The 17,417-nt window shown below is 40.4% G+C and overlaps 1 protein-coding gene and 1 long non-coding RNA gene across 7 annotated transcripts; one reads left to right on the forward strand and one right to left on the reverse strand.

Moving 5' to 3' along the window:
- Nucleotides 1-227: 227 nt before the first annotated feature.
- On the reverse strand, nucleotides 228-14,564 carry LOC114460960 (protein FAM131B-like). 6 transcript variants are annotated; one of them, XM_028442864.1, is made up of 11 exons: nucleotides 14,429-14,564; nucleotides 8,928-8,965; nucleotides 8,217-8,252; nucleotides 7,473-7,578; nucleotides 6,223-6,441; nucleotides 5,789-5,929; nucleotides 4,717-4,872; nucleotides 3,526-3,683; nucleotides 3,116-3,250; nucleotides 1,642-1,722; nucleotides 228-1,142 (listed from the first exon to the last, which is right to left on the reverse strand). In XM_028442864.1, exons 4-11 carry the CDS (start codon nucleotides 7,570-7,572, stop codon nucleotides 927-929), a joined length of 1,206 nt encoding a protein of 401 aa, XP_028298665.1. In that variant the 5' UTR covers nucleotides 7,573-7,578; nucleotides 8,217-8,252; nucleotides 8,928-8,965; nucleotides 14,429-14,564; the 3' UTR covers nucleotides 228-926. The 6 variants fall into 6 exon arrangements, with proteins under 6 accessions (XP_028298665.1, XP_028298661.1, XP_028298662.1 ...); XM_028442860.1 differs by having other exon boundaries at nucleotides 14,340-14,553; XM_028442861.1 differs by having other exon boundaries at nucleotides 7,482-7,578; nucleotides 14,340-14,552.
- On the forward strand, nucleotides 3,577-13,187 carry LOC114460961 (uncharacterized). Its single transcript, XR_003673780.1, has 5 exons — nucleotides 3,577-3,705; nucleotides 4,723-8,351; nucleotides 9,257-9,465; nucleotides 11,354-11,477; nucleotides 12,820-13,187. It is a non-coding gene; the product is annotated as an uncharacterized LOC114460961 (long non-coding RNA).
- Nucleotides 14,565-17,417: the final 2,853 nt, after the last annotated feature.

The following is a 17,417-nucleotide window of genomic DNA, read 5'->3' on the forward strand; positions in this document are numbered from 1 at the left end:
AAATGAGAAGATAACTTGAATTTAGATGAGAAGAAATTGAATAAATTGAATTTAAATATGTTTGGATGAAATAATTTGAGATTTGATCAATGAGGAAAAGTGAAATCTAGAAGAGACGTTTACACTGGATAATATGAGATAAGTTAAGATAACTTTAGATGAGATTAGATAAGTTGAGATATTGATTTTCATTCCCATCTCTTTGTGACACAGTGACAAACGACGTGTTGTGTGTAGAATATATTTGTCCCATTATCAGCAGCAGCAGATCATTCATACAAACCTACAGTCGTACATTCATACAATACAGAAGTTATTGATCCAGTTATTGATCCCCAGGGGTTGTTCTTATAAAAAGCCGTCGTATACTGTTATAGTGTGTTATATAGTGTTGGGCAGAAAGCATGCACTTCTGCTGTTTCACATCATCTGTCTGTCAGCCAATCAGAGCGCTCGGATCGGATGACATCATCACACTAATGTTATGAAGCTAACAGAAGAACTAACTGAACGTCTGGATGAATTATTATCAAACATCCCTGGATCGTTTTGGGTGAATTATTCTTGTTCTCGCCGCTCGGCCCAATCAGCATCCTGTGTGTGTGCGCTGAGTGAAAGGCGTGATCTGACACGCACGGTCAGGAAACGGTTCAAATGTGTTCTCTCGTCAAAGACGCTGTAACAGTTCGACTGGTCATCGTGTTATCTTGTGACTGATGTAAATTAGCTCCTGATCCGAGCGCTCTGACCACGTGCAGCGTCTTTGGTCAGTAAATCCAGCAGATTCGTTCCCACACGGTGTCCCGTCCAAAAGGGGGCGGGGCATCAGTTTGTGTTGGTAATCCTTCACAAAGAAGAGTCTGTAAATATTGGGCGTGGGGATAATAGCTGGTTCCTTATTGAAGTTGATCAGTCCCTGTTAGAGTTCAGTTAGTCGCCACGACGACGATAGGCCCCTCCTCCGTCTCCTCCTCCAGTGTCTGGACCGCGCAAGGCGAGACGTCGTACGCTATCCGCTCCAGCTCCACGCTCAGCGCAGGAAGTCCAGGACTGGATCCTCTGGTGGAGGAGGCGTCGTCTCTGAGCGGTGACGGCGTTAGCGAGCGGCGCTCACGCTCCAGGGTCAGAGTGACCTCGTCCATCTGTACAGGAAACACACGCCACAGGTAATGATGTGCCATATAAAAACATCTACCGTACCATTTCATATCACTAATTTAAAGAATATACCTGAACCAAACCTCTATTATCATATGTGATGTTTGATGGAACTTGTCCAGTAAAATTCACTACAGGTACGGTTTAAAACCATGGCAGTGAACATTATTATTGGTTTTTGCGCCCCCTGGTGGCATTTCTACATACAAATTTACAAATCAGAACATGTGAAAACAGTATATGTAGCAAAAGTCACGAATATTCCTTCATTGAGAAGATTCTTAAAGGAGAAGTACCATTTATTTTGGATTTTTTTTTTTTAGTTTATTTTCACATATAATAATGAATAGCATTTTTTCATTTATTTCATGTAATTTTAAGGAGGAAATATTATATCAGGATATAAATCTACCTATATTGTCATATAAAATATTCTCCATATCGCACAGCACTAATCTGTGGTGTTCACAACTTGTGGCTCACCTTCGTCAGCTCTTCGTCATCATCGTCACGCTGATAAGGGAATCCGTCGGAATCCTCTGTTGCTCCTCCCACCGTCTCCACCTGTAGAGTCAGCACAGGATTCATCAGGACACGCCCACACAGGAGTGCGTCCTACAGCGGCAGCGTTTCCTGTTAGCGTTTCCTGTTAGCGTTCAGGCTAATGCAAACGTCACAGTCATGCCGCTGTGAGAAACCAGGCTGATCCTCATCACCATGCAGCTCCATGCAGACCTTCTGTCTCCTACCTGTGGGACTGGTCTCTGGCAGCTGGTCGCTCATTGCGCACACACTGATGTGTGAGCTAACCACGCCTGCTGATATAAACAAAGCCCCGCCCACCAGGACACACATTAAACACAACTTCATTACACCTGAGATACCTGATCACACATCAGTGTGGACACGCCCCTTTACCCTTTGACCCTGCTCACTCAGTGCACTTACATGCTATGCTAACCCAAACATGTGGGACTGATGGCTACATGCTAAGCTAACCCAAACGTATGGGACTGGTGGCTACGTGCTAAGCTAACCCAAACATGTGGGACTGATGGCTACATGCTAAGCTAACCCAAACGTATAGGACTGGTGGCTACGTGCTAAGCTAACCCAAACATGTGGGACTGATGGCTACATGCTAAGCTAACCCAAATGTATGGGACTGGTGGCTACAATGCTAAGCCCTAACCCAAACGTATGGGACTGGTGGCTACATGCTATGCTATCCTAAACATGTGAGACTGTTTGGTAATTGCCTCACGCTAAGCTAACCCCAAACATGTGGGACTGGTGGCTACGTGCTAAGCTAACCCAAAAATGTGGGATTGTTTTTTAGATGCTAAGCTAACCCAAACATGTGGGATGTACATGTTAAGCTAATCAAACATGTGGGACTGGTGGCTACATGCTAAGGTAACCCAAACATGTGGGACTAGTGGCTACGTGCTAAGCTAACCCAAAAATGTGGGATTGTTTTTTAGATGCTAAGCTAACCAAAACATGTGGGACTTGTTGCTACATGCTAAGCTAACCCAAACATGTGGGACTGGTCTCTGTATGAATCCCTTCCCAGTCTCAGAGAAAGAAGCACATTTCCTGTCTTTAATATGTGGAACACACCTTCTCTCTCACCTGTAAAGATTCACATGTTTGGAAGAAATATGAAACAGACGCTGCTCAGACTGTCAGAAATAGAACAAATCTATTCTTTATATATCTGTAACAAAGGAGCTATTGACATCTACTAATATATGTCTTTTATTTTTGTCCAATAAGTTTGAAGGTCAGGGCTGAACAGGATGTTGAACGGGCCAATAAGAATCCATCTCTGTGTGGAAAGTTAAAATGAACCATAACTAGTTTATTAACACAACTAGAAGTGAATTTCTTTAACAGTGCACCGCCGTCATTGAATGGTGTATTTAATAAAAGGGCTCGTCTGATTGGCCAATACCTGGTGAGCCTCGACCTGCGCTGCTCCCCATAGGTCGGCCAGCCGAGGGTGTGTGGGCGGGGCCAGGCTGTGGATGGTGCTGGTGGGCGTGGCCTGGAGTGAAGGCGACCCACTTGGCAGTCTATGGTCCAACGACTGACAAACAACAATAAACCGTCAGTGACTGTTAAAGAGACGTTAGCATTAGCAACCGTTAGCTCTGGCTTTTTACAGATGTAGGTTCGTACAAATTATTCTGCAGCTTCCTGTTTGTTCCTGACCTTACTGTCCTGAATGTTCTTATACTTCCCATAAATTGTTCTCAATCTTCTAGAATCTTCCTGAAAGTTCTCCACTTCCTTATTTATTCCCAACCGTTCTGAATGTTCTGTAGTTTCCTAAACATGTGGGAGCGTGGCGTTTGTTCCAACCTGCTGCTGGTACTGCAGGAGGTGCTGCTGGTATTGATGGAGCTGCTGGAGCTGCTGTATTTGACTCTGTTGTTGCACCACCAGCTGATGATGCTGAAGGAACGCCATGGAGCCATCGAAAGGCTCCGCGGGAGTGTTAGCGGCATCGCTGCCTCCACCTGGAACATCACACAAAGCTGTGTAAATAACTCTATAGATAAAGACCAGGGGTTCTCAACCATGGGGTCGCGAGACACTGGGAGAGGATCGTCAAATGCATTAAAGAAACTAAGAATATTTTTTGAACAATTTTAGCTTATTTTTACCATTTTTCTACAACTTCACCAAACTCACCATATTTTAACCTATTTTTATCACTTTTTCTTGCCATATTTTTGCTTCTTTTAATATATTTTTACTACATTTCTCACATTTCTGACACTTCTACATCACATTTCCAGACATGTTCATCACTTATAAACCATTTCTACCACTTTTACACCTAATCTCACATATATTGATCCATTATTGTCACTTTTAACCTTTTTTCATGATTATTTTTACAAATTTAACCACATTCACCATTTGTCATGTTTATTATTTACCAGTTTAAACTAAATGTTCCAATATTTACACTTTGAACCATTTTTCTCTTTTTCTATCTGTTTTTATCCACTCTAATTTATAACTTTTAACTAATTTCTGTGGTTTTTAAAATCCCATTTCACCTCCTTTTCCACCATTTTTGGTCATTTTGAACCATTTTATTAGTGATTAAAACCAGGATTTCCATCTTTAAGATGACTATAATAATAATAATAAACGTTCCTGGATAACAGTAGATATTATTCAGATGAATAAATAAATGTGGTTATCACAGATTCATAGAACAATAGACCATCATTTTACTGACTTTATGGATGGACCCCAAAAATCTCTCCTTTATTCCCCCTTATAGATGGTCCTGTCTCCACATGACTGTTCTTCAATGTTCATGTCTGTGTTCAACCACCTTCAGCTACAGTGGGGGTCCCTGCTCTCTGGAACCTTTATTTTGGAGGGTCCCTGCTCTATGGGACCTTTATTTTGGAGGGTCCCTGCTCTATGGGACCTTTATTTTGGAGGTGGTGGTCTAAAAAAGGTTGAGAACCAGTGGTTTAGAGTTAGATCAGTTTAAGTGTCTTAAACTGATCAATACTTGTCATTGTTTACCTGCAGGAAGGATGTAAGAGCCAGCGGCGGGTGATGCCATGCCCGAGGGCTGGCTTGTGATTGGCTCCCAGGCGTCAGAGGAGGACAGACAGTACAGGCCCTGGGAGACGTAGGTATGAGGCCAGACGTCAGCTGACGAGTGATGAATCAGCTGATCTGAACACAAGAGGAGAGGAGGTAACAGTGACGTAAGCACGGAGCAAAGGGAAACATAGAGAGTTAAAGTTCACCATGGAAGTATATTTACACCTGTAAAAAACTAGGAATAGTAAAATAATAATTATCCAATAATATCTTAAAATGATGCCTTATATTTCTGAGATAGTATCTGATAATTAGGACTTAGTATCTCATAATTATTAAAGAGTAAGTCAGTATCTTATATTTATGAGTTAGTATCACATTATTATGGCTTAGTATTTCATATTTGTGAGATTTGATCTCATAAATATGACATAAGAGTTTTTACTTTTCCTAGTTTTTTTTTGACTGGCTTAAAGCAGAGCTGAGTAATTTTTCACCTTAATAAATCCTTCTCATAGTCCTTCTCAGGGTGATTGGGGGTCTTTCACCCCCTCCTGTCTCTGGCCAGAAAACTGCACATGCAACTCGCATCTCTGTTCTCGTTCCCACGACAACACGTACTGCTTTACGACAGCCCAATACACACTAAAGGTGCGTTCACACCGAACGCGACTGTAGCGACTCCAGTCGCTTCAATCGCCCGTGATGAGTCGCTTGAACACAGTGGTGCTTTTTGGTGACGTCATTACCAGGGAACGATTGTTTGTGTTATTCAAAAAGGTAACTGCTTTAATTTTGCCCCGGTATGTTTAGGAAGCCTCCCGCTGCCCGTCTCATTGGATCTGGGGGGAGGAGCTGCTGCCTCGGGGGGTGTTTACGACAGTGACATAACCAAAAAGGACCTTTAGGGGGAGCGCTAGGCACAAGTTACTTAGTTCTGCTTTAAATGGGTTTCCATAGCTACCAGACTGAGCCTGAGTCATATACTTGTGTAGGTTATATACTGTATAAACGGTCTAAATGAGTTTGTGGGCGGGGCTAACTCTACCTTGGCTGGTGATGCTCTCCTGGTTGACCTCACTGAGCTGAGCGACGCTGCCGTGGTTTGAACCGGCTCCTAAACTTTCTCCGTCGTTTGAGTTCCAGCCGAACAGCGTTGCCTCTGAAATAGCAAACTGTTGCATGATGCCTGAGTAAAAACGGAGGGAAAATATAGATTTAATAATTAGGTTATAATCACAGCACAGATTTTAATTAGCTATTATCTATTTATAAACATTCAATAACAACACTGTAGACCTTTATACATTAGATTAAATGACTGTGTTTATAAGTTAATAGTTACTTATAACCAGGGTTGAGATCAATTAGAATTGTAATTGGTAATGAATTACAATTATGATGTAATTATAATTGAAAAATATATTGATGAAGCCCTGCTTTAACCCAAAGTCAAAGGTCGTTGTGAAGTCTCTCTCTCACCTGCAGCGAAGCGCGCCTCCTTCTCTCCGTCGCTGAGGTCGCTGTAGGCGTCGTTCTCCATCCTCCTCTCCTTCTCCCTCTGCAGGTTGCTACGGCCCGCCCCCCCCTGGGGCCCCGCCGATGGTTTACCCCAGCTCTGCCACTCGATCATGTGAGCGACGCGGCCCTGGGCCATGGCCGTGGGTTTGGTCACCTTATCCTTCATGGAGCGGGATACGCCTACACACACACACACACACACACACACACACACACACACACAGTGTCACAACCCCTGCACCTTCAGCCGGGGAAGGTAAAGGGGGCGGGGTCAGGGTGGAGAAGATGGAAAATCATCTGAAAGATCCATGATGGGACCTAAAACTAGTTTAGGGTGTCAAACGAACAGTTGATCGTAGACCAGAACACACCAAGACTAGACCGAGACTTTTAGGAGTCCAGACTATGATGAGACTATGATGGGAGATTAAGGTTTGTGTTTGGGACAAAGACAATCTGTTAAAGGCCACAAAAACTCAAAGTACACACACACACACACACTTTGAACTGCACGGCGACGACAAACACCAAGTCACGCCTGTGGAGAGTCTGACTTCTTTCAATCTAAGCTCCTGATTGGATTTCCCTCAATGACACATTGATGAGTCATTGATTTCAATGGAGAAGAGGGGGGAAGTGATCATAGGGAGGGACACCCACAGGGGCGACCATGTTGGCTCCAAGCTCCTCCTCCTCTTCAGACTGAGCTCGTCTGTTTTAAAAAGTTTGTTTCAAAGATTGTTCCCAAATTTGTCCAAGTGTGTTAGATTATCTTTATGCTACGTGTGTATGAATCAGATTTGTGTCAAAAAGTAACAACCACAAAATTGAGAATTGCAAACAAAAAATAATACTTTACCAAAAAAGTCCTCTAAAAATAAGACATATTACTCGTAATGTTTCCACTTCCTGCTTGTTTGCTTGTGATTCTTGACACAAATGTCTCGTGTGGGTGGAGTTTATTAGGAGTGTGTCCTCATTGGCTAAAAAGTAAGGAAGCACAAGCAAAAAGTCAATTCAATACTTCCTCTGCTAATGAAACGTGTTCCGTATTAAGCTAACGGTGGTGAGTCAGCGTTAAGAGGAGGAACAATGGGAACAATCTTTGCTCACAGACACAGCTTGTTAGCTTGTTAGCTTGTTAGCTTCAGTGCTGACGGAGCGAGTGGAGCCAACATGGGGCTGATTTACCATGTAGCACAGACACACACCTGACACACCTGTCAGAGACGACTTAGCCAGGGCGCCGATCCCGTAGCTGTTAGCGGACTTCCTCTTCAGACGAGGAAGGATGGAGGTGGTGTCCTCCATGGACAGCTGCAGACGCAAAGGGGGAAGAAGGAAAAAGACAAAGAAACTGTTTCATCAAACAGATGCTAATGTTAGCAATTAAGGCTACAAGAAAACTCTAACGTTAGCATTAGCAATTTATACACAAAAGATCACCAAACAAATACTAACAGTAGCAAATAAGACTCAAAGGCTAACCACACAAATGTTAAAGTTAGTCATTTGTGGGCGGAAAATGATCTAAACGGGCCAATCAGAAGTTATCTTTGAATATATAATTGAGACATAACATTATAGCAACTAAATGAAAAAATACCATAAACAAATAGATAATTGGACATTAATATTAAATAACTAAAAATGTACGACTTAAATAAGAAAAAAACAGAAAGAATCCTCAGATATTAAATGTAGTAAAGCTAACTTTGTCTTTGATAATTTAGTAACATGGTTTTTATATGTTTCATTGTGTGGGAAAAATATAGTATAATAGTCAGTGTAAATTTACTGTTTTTAAATCATGTGTTGTTTAAAATGTGATTATTTTTTTTCACCTTTTCAGACAGAAATTGTATAAAAACTGTATTTAATGGCTTGAGTTCACGTCCAGGGAACAGGACGAGGAGGATAAATGTGACAAAAGAGTGAAAGGAAACCAAACTTACGTTGATTCCCTCCCAGGAAAACTCAGCACGGCCATGCTGTCAATCAGAGAGAACGAGAGGACCAAGACGTTCAGGACAGAGACACTGGATCATCTTCAACTTATAGCAGCACTAAAGTCTCACAGTCATTGACAGGTTGGTTTATTTCACTTTTTATGGGTTTATGAAGAGATGCTGACTCATGTTTTATTATTTATTATAATTAAATCATCAGATTTATACATTTACGTTCCTGTATTTCAAAAACTTCCCAAATTGTCTAAACATGGCTATTAATGTTGCTGAGTCATGGTTTGAGCTTCAATGACTTGTGGTTTAACTTCCCACACAGAGATTACTTCTGATTGGCTGGTTTAAATGCCACGCCCCTAATTAAAAGGTGCCACACCCCTTTATTTTGAAGGTACTCGTCACAAATATTGAGACTGTGGAAGGTTTGCGTTTTGTGTGTGTGTAGATGGTAAATGTGCTTCTTTCTCCAAACCACAGACCAGTCCCACATGTTTAGGTTAGCTTAGCACCTAGCTTAGCACCTAGTGTAAAGGGGCGGGGCTATGTTTTTGGGGCCACCTATCATCAGTTCAAATTGTGTTATTGATCTGATAGAGATTCTGAAAACTCGTTAATAGGACCAGTAATTATGAATAATGATAATTATTTTTCTTATTATTATTGAATAATCAGTAAGAACATGAATATCAGACGTCTTACCTGATCACCATCTTTCCGTACCGGCACCGCGTCTACTGCTGGAAATGGAAACACAAAAATTCAGAATACGGTGCTTTACACACACACACACACGCACACACACACACACACTGAATGTCTTAAGAAAGTGTGTCATTGTAGAACGTACGTGTGTGCGTGTGTGTGTGTGTGTGTGTGTGTGCGTGCGTGCGTGTCTGAATCAGAAATGTTTTAATGGCCAAGTACAGTTTTTAGGACAGTACAAGGAATTTATCTTGGTTGTCTGTGCGTGAAACAAAGAAACAATGTGTGTGTGTGTGTGTGTGTGTGTGTGTGTCGATGATTCACAGTGAAGTCTGCACTCTGACTCACCCGCACTTTCTCTGAGCCAACAAGGAGTCGTGCTCGCCACCACCCGTGTGTGTGTGTGTGTGTGTGTGTGTGTGTGTGTGTGTGTGTGTGTGTGTGCCAACCTGTTCCTCATCATCATCACATTCATCTAAACCACTGTAGAAAGCTTTGTTGGCTCCTCCTACTTCTGCTCAGACCTGATAATGAGGTACGTGTTTCTGTTCTCTATGTTTTTAGGAGTCATTTTGTGTAGCTTTTCTGTTTTGTGTGTATTTTTGTTTCTTTGTGTACTTGTCTGTTTAAACTGTGGTTTTGTGCTGTTTTACTAAATCTATAATATTTTTCTCCATGAATAGTTTAATCTGATGAACAGGATTCCCACGTTCATCAATCAGCAGCAGAACCAGTTTGTTGTTTCCATCTGTATCAGAAGCAGATGAATCACCGTTTACGTTCTTAAGCTTCAGATGTTGGAGAGAAGGAGGCGATGTGAGCAGAGGAGCAGAGGAGCAGAGGAGCAGAGCACTCCCTCCTCCTGATGTGCAGCTGCACTTTTCTCCCACGTCAGAGCGATTAGAGGAAACGTGGAAACGAGGACGCTGAACCTCAGACCACCTCCACCTGCTCTGGTACACGTTTTACAGCCAACAAAGAGAACATCAGATATTTCTCATTTCTATGAAGGATCACGGATATATCTTCTAAACTGAGTCGGATCCCCTGGTGGGAGGATGTGCTCACAGCCTCTGTTTGTACCTCTGCTCACATCAAAGGACATTACCATGGCAACGTTGAATTCAAATTTTGTTTTGTTTGACCTTTTCAGAGTAAACGGCTGGAGGAGGTTTGATTAATCTCACACTGACTCTAAACCAGGGGTTTTCAACCTTGGGGTCAGGACCCTATTTGGGGTCTCAGGACACTGGGAGGGGGTCGCCAGATGCCTTCAAAAATGGAACAGTAAATGGACATGATTTATATAGAGCTTTATCACCACTGAAACAGTCTCAAAGCTCTTTCCATATCAGCTCATTCACATTCATTCACCAGTGGGACAGGACTGACATGTAAGGCACTAGTCGACCACTGGGAGCAACTTAGGGTTCAGTGTCTTGCCCAAGGACACTTCGACACATAGTCAGATACTGGGATCAAACCCCCAACCTCTCAATCAGAAGACGACCCACTACCACCTGAGCCACGGTCAACAAACTAAGAATATATTTTGAACAATTTTGAACCCATTTTTGCTTATTTTTACCTTTTTTTCTGCAACAACACCAAACTCACCATATTTTAACTTATTTTCATCACTTTTTCTTGCCATATTTTTTGCTCCTCTTAATACATTTTTGCTACATTTCTCCCATTTCTGACACTTTTATATCATATTTCAATCCCTTTTCTGCACATTTTCAGCACTAATGTCACATATATTGACCCATTATTTGTACTTTTAACCTCTTTTTATCACTTTTTCTGTCTGTTTTTATCCACTCTAATTTTTAACTTTGAACTAATTTCTGTGGTTTTTAAAATCCCATTTCACCAACTTTTCCACCATTTTTGGTCACTTTGAACCATTTTATTAGTGATTAAAACCATCTTTAAGATGACTATAATAATAATAATAATAAACATTCCTGGATAACAGTGGATATTATTCAGATGAATAAATAAATGTGGTTATCACAGATTCATAGAACAATAGACCATCATTTTACTGACTTTATGGATGGACCCCAAAAATCTCTCCTTTATTCCCCCTTATAGATGGTCCTGTCTCCACATGACTGTTCTTCAATGTTCATGTCTGTGTTCAACCACCTTCAGCTACAGTGGGGGTCCCCGCTCTCTGGGACCTTTATTTTGGGGGTGGTGGTCTGATAAGGGTTGAGAACCAGTGGTTTGTAACATTGACTGTGAAAGTGTTGATGAACAGACAGTAGTTAATGTAGAGGGAGAGCTAATAGAGGAGCTGCTCTACTATAGATAACTACCATAGACAGGAGCTATTGACCCATATTTACTGTAACACTTTCCCTCCCTCCTCTCCATCTCTCCTTGACCTCCTCTATTACCGCCTCTATTTTTAGCTGCAGACCCAAGACAGGAATAGACGGAGAAAAGGAGCGAGCGGGAAACGTTTGGATTAAAGGCCTCACGCTCATTTTACAGCTCTACGTCCTGAGGACAGAACGCTCTCCTTCATCCATCTCAGTGAGTTCAAGGTCAACATCAAGGTCACTCTACGCTTTAATCCCTCATTGATCAATAATGTAAAAACTATATATGATATTACACTCAGGAAAACACCGAAAAGGCACAAAAAACACACGACATCAGCGTTACACCTAATGATAGAGAAAAATATAACAACTAGAACTCCAAAAGGACACAACATGACAAGAATAGACCAAATTAAACCAAAAACACACAAAACAACATCAAAAACGTAAAATACACACAAAATAACAACAAAATTAAACTCTACGCCAAAAAAAAAATCCAAAAAGGACTCAAAAAATTCACAAGAAAACTCCAAAAGGACAAAATGAATCCAAAAACACACACAACCACATTACAGTAGAAACAGTAGAAACTGAAACTAAAATAATAAAGTTTTCACATTCAAACTAAATGAAATCAAGCTACTTTAAAGTGCAGGTAAAAAAAACATTGGGTGCCTTTGTGACACATACGGAGTAATGAGTCACATTCATGTACTGTACGTGTCAATGATTCAGTGTCACCAACAATATTTGACTTGCAAATAAATAAGAAATCAACTTTCATAGATTATATCTACCATATTTCAGCCCAATCCGTTCATGAATAACAGAGGAGTAGTGATTTTAACTAGTGTACGCAACAACAACAGTCCTGTCGCTAACATGGTAGCTATAATCTATGGATGTGAACGCATCCATGTTTGGAGCACAATTTTTGATTTGGGGTCCAGGGGGGCCCCTTAAGAGAAAAGAAAAACAAAAGTTGATTTCTCATTTATTTGTGAGTCAAATATTGTGACAGTTGGTGTTACCGATTCATTGACGAATATACCAATATATGAATGGGGCCCAATACGCCATATGTGCCATGGGGCGCCAGGGGGCCCCATTTTTCAAATGACTACTCCTCCGTTAATCTGGCTGTAATATGACATGGATATTCTATAAGCGGATGTCTAGAGCATTTTTTTACTCAGTGAAACGAGTCATTTGACTGAACTCTAGGGAACGTGTACGTGGTATTTGGCGCAGAGACGTTTCGTAGTTCATCAGAACTTATTTAGTTAAACTAAAGCTAATTCTCGCTATAAAAAATGCGTTTCGCTACAACAGGAAGGAGACACAATCTCTATCTTTAATCTCGTCAGACATTTTTTTTCTAGAATGAATTTTTCCATGTTCATGTTTGTTACTCTGATATTTTACACTTTATTTGAACTATATGCATATTTTAGAAAGTGAAAGTACAGAATAGTTGTTTAAAAATATGTGTTGTATTCTAATTAAAGATCAAGAATATTTCAACTGTTTAAAAAAATTGTTTTCTGAAGTCCACAGTCAACGCAGCATCTACCAGGACATTTTAGAGCACTTCCTTCTGCTGAGCAGCTTTATGGAGATGGAGACTTCACACCTGTCCACACTACCAAAGGTACCAGAAGCTGCTTCAATGAGCACCATGGTGGAGAGACCCCAGACCCAACAGTACAGATGACCTGAAGATAACCTGGGCTTCCATTAGGCCTGAGCAGTACCACAGGTTGATCACCGCCATGCCACGCCCCATTGATGATGTCATTCATGCTAAGGGAGGGCCAACCAAGTATTGAGAACATAGAAATAAACAGACTTTTCACAAGCCTTACATTTTAGTTTAAAATTTCATTTTTTTTATTGATCTTATGTAATATTCTAATTTTCCGAGACACTGAATTTTGGGTTTTCATTATCTGTAAGACATAATCATCAACATTTCAAGAAATAAAGGCTTGAAATATTTCACTCTGTGTGTCATTAGTCTATGTCATATATGATTTTCTGAAATGAGTGACAAAAAATATTGAACACTTTCATGATATTCTAATTTTTTTTAGATGTACCTGTATTTGCAAACGTCTTGATTAGGAGTGGAGGTTTTTTCTATTTATTTTTTATTTGGTCTTAAAGAGAACTATTAGATGATTTTAAGTCTGTGCTGCACTTCCTGTATGACACTTAACGTACGGACCATCTAGTCGTTACAATAAAGACCAGTGGAGGGCAGTAAAACGCCTTGTGACGTCCACTCTGCCGTAAATACAGAAGAAAACATTTTCAAAAGTTAGCGTATTTGGCTTCCAAATCTTCGTTGTCGTGTGGACGCAAGGTATAAATGATAAATAGCTTTACCGTTTAGATTACAACCTGTCTCTGTGTGGGCGGGGCCTAAATCTACTAGTGGTAGCAGTGAAGCACTGGTAGACCCTGTGTAAATGAGGTAGGAGGGATTAGAACCAAATTGAGGACCCTGATTGGTTGGAATGTTTTTTTAAGACAATGGAAAGCCTGAATTAGTTTTCCCCGCCCCCTTATTAGCATATGATGCTAACTAGTGACACCTTTTACATCACTGAGTTAAGTGTACACACCTAAAGTGAGTACATGTCCTCTAACTAGTAGAATAGATCTATTAACTATGGTTGATGTTAAACAGGCAGGACTGCAGTCCTCCATGAACCTGTTTGACTTTACAGTGACCTCATTCACACCCTGATTTAGCACCGCCCACTTCTACTGACTCATCCTGTGTGTGCGCGTGCTAAAGGAACCGGTGTGCACCGTGTGACGTCACGCACAGAGAAGACGGAGGAAGGTGAAGCGCGTGCACCTGCTGTGATGACCTTTAGCTTTAGTAGCGGAGGTGGGGCGCGTGCGCGTCACCATGTGGTCGAACACGTCAAGGGCGCGTTTTTCTTCTTCTCTGCACGTAAATCACGTCACACACGCACGCGCACACACGCACACACCCTGGTAAAAGCACCCGCTCTTCATCATCATCATCATCATCATCATCACAGATGAAGGTTCTCACCGATGGTCCGGGATCCAATGCAGCCCATGTTAGTGTCAGAGGAACCGGAACAGAACCACATCCATCATCTTCCTCCTCCTCTTCCTCACCCTGCTGCTCTGCTCCACGCGCCTCCGTGCATGTTATCCTCTTCTTCTTCTTCCTCTTCCTCTTCCTCCTCTTCCTCTTCCTCCTCTCTCTCTCTCTCTCTTCCCTCAGCCCGACAGTGCGCACTCCCGCACGCACGCGCACGTTCATTCAGACAAGGAGGCGTGCACAAAGACGGGAGCGCGCACTGTAATTGAGTGTGTGTTTAGTTTCACTCAGTTGATCACACAGACTACAGAGTTGATATAGATCAGTCTAATCAATACATTAATCAATTCTACTATTATTAATATTAGTATTAATAATATTATATTAATATGTTCAGAAACCCTGTGGTTATACTGTGAGAACTGTTCCTTCCATCCTCATATACTGTATATACTAATGTTGGGACTTTATTGTGTTAATTGTGATGAATTAATTACAGAAAAATGATGCGTTTTAAAGAGTTACAGTATTTACATCCTGTTATCAATTATGTACAAACCCTGAGGACAGAAGTCGCTTTAGGTGGAAGTCCTTCAACAGTCCGTAATGTACTCGCTAACTCCAGCCACCAGAGCGTGTCAGCACACTCTTTAAGAGAGAGTAAAGGTCCCTTAGGAGAGCTCTTCTTCTCTGCTTCATTGTCTACTACCAAACCTTACCAGGAGTTTCCACTGGATCCGTCTCCGATGCGACACGTCTCCGATCCAATTTTGCTCCACCGTCCAGCAATTCCCACCGGTTGCGTTTTGAGTGCTCCACGGTGCAGTACAGTTAACGTCACGAGACCAAGGAGTTCTCACAATATTTACATAATCACACGAGAACGCAGTTAAAGGAAATGTTATAAACTTTTGTTTTTAATAGTGAATTACAATGACATAATAATAAAATGCAGGAATATTACAAGTACAGATACAGACGGGAATTTATGTGGTTAATAGAGCCAAAGAAATAGATTGAATGACAGATTTAATTAGAAAAAAAATAAAAGAGAGAAAGGAGAGGAAATATAAATGAATAAAGATAAATACATAATGATAAAGGGTTGCCAGGGAAACACGTCAACACTTTTCAGACAGATTTTTTGTTTGTTACATGTTTTAAAGCTGCACTACCTAATTTTTGAACCATGACTGAGGGGCGTGGCTGAATTCAAACCGTAAATCCCGCCCCTTTTCTGATAATCCCTCCCAGTCTCCTCCACTCACGGAAGTGCACAAAATCGCTCACAACAGCTAAACTCCTGTATTTGTGTAAATGTAGTGCAATAACAAATATAGTCATAAAGTACTGGACATTCTCTCAAATATACCTTATGATAATAATACAGTGAAGAATCAATGGAAAATAATAAAAGATAATAGAAAATATCACAGTAGGAACATTCACTATTATAACTGTTCATTTTACTGAAGTCATCATCAAAAAAAAAACCAAATAGGTTTAATATTCATAAAGTTCAATGATTCTAGTGTGTGTGTGTGTGTGTGTGCGTGTGTGAGAGAATCAGACTTGGATTATCAACCTGCTGCGGTTGTCATGGTAACCAGGTGTCTGTGATTCTGCATGGTGGACTAAGGGGAGAGATAGTCGTGCACACAATGAGACATGCTGCACACGTGTGCACACGCTCACATACGTGCACACGTTCTATCCTCAGCATTGTGGTATTTATTTATTCTCAGTCTGTGACGTATTGAGTTTATATGTAGGTGGAATATTTACAGTCTGGCCTTTACTTCACCCTACAGTAACTGACAGCACGTACACGTTAGCAACACACAGTTCAAAGGCCCTCGTTCACTTTAATGTTTCTAATAATTATTCTAATGTTTAAGGAAATATATTCACTGATATCTGTGTAAAAAGATTTTCTCATTGTTGTGTGTATTTTGTGTATTTCTGCTCTTGTTCTGTTTGATTTGAGTGTTTTATGTGTTTTTTTGTTGTTATTTTGTGTGTGTTTTGTGTGATGTGTGTTGTTGTAGATGTGTGATCATCACGCGGAATTTGACTTGGTGAACTGTGCTCTCTAATAGTGTAAAAATTAAATAATTAACTCGAAAAAATAAAAAATATAAACATAAATATAAACAGCAGTTAAAGTAATATGTGCAAAACTAAATAGTTTATATATATATATATATTTTTTTTTTCTAGTTGATTGTTATTTAATGTTTACATTATTAGAGAGAACACAGTTCACCAAGTCAAATTTCTCGTGTGTATAACATACATTACTTGGTCAATAAAGTTGATTCTGATTATAAATTAATCAAATCATTTCTTTAACATCTTCTAAATTTTATGGAATTAAAAATATGAATATACTTGTGTCTGTGTTCGCTATAAAAAAACATTTTTTTTAAAAGTGATATAACATAATATTAAAAATAAATCTATTTTGAGTTGTATATTATTTAAAAATGATAAAAACATTCCTCTGATTTATTTATTTTTCTTCTTCTGTCTCCAGGTTTGGACATGTCATATCGTTGTCAGGTGACGAGCGTCGCTGGTCGCCATCGTCGACCTGGTGAGGGCTTGTTTATGCTCCGCCCCCTCTGTGATATCTGACGGAGGTGTCGCCCCCTGCAGGTCTACATGACTCCACCCACAAGGAGGTGAACGCTGAGCATCGGCTCCATGAGTGAGTTAGGCGTTACCATGGCAACATTAGCTTCAGTTAATGTTTCTAAAAAAAAAAAAACAAAGTCACAAAATGTTTGTATGTTTTTATCTGAATTGTATTTATATAAATGTTTGTGACCCAATATAATCACGTCTGTGACCCACGTTTGGGTCCATACCCACAGATTGAAAACATCTGCTCTGTATTCAGCAGACATGGGCAACATAAATATAGATGTAATAATTAACAAAAAATCCACAAATGTACTCCGAACAACTACAGAAATATCAGGAAATGTTACAAAATGACTCCAAAACAACAAAAATATTTTTAAAAATGCCTCCAAAAATTATACGAAACTATAGAAAAAT

This window comes from Gouania willdenowi, unplaced genomic scaffold (assembly GCF_900634775.1).
Source record: "Gouania willdenowi unplaced genomic scaffold, fGouWil2.1 scaffold_85_arrow_ctg1, whole genome shotgun sequence".
Classification (NCBI taxonomy): Eukaryota; Metazoa; Chordata; class Actinopteri; order Blenniiformes; family Gobiesocidae; genus Gouania; species Gouania willdenowi.

Coding starts and splice junctions, on each gene's coding strand:
- LOC114460960 (XM_028442860.1), bottom strand. CDS start 14,400: ATGTGGTTCTGTTCCGGTTCCTCTGACACTAACATGGGCTGCATTGGA. Junction 8,966..14,339: donor CATTGGATCCCGGACCATCG/GTGAGAACCTTC, acceptor TTCCATTTCCAG/CAGTAGACGCGGTGCCGGTA. Junction 5,930..6,222: donor GGAGGCGCGCTTCGCTGCAG/GTGAGAGAGAGA, acceptor GTTTTTACTCAG/GCATCATGCAACAGTTTGCT.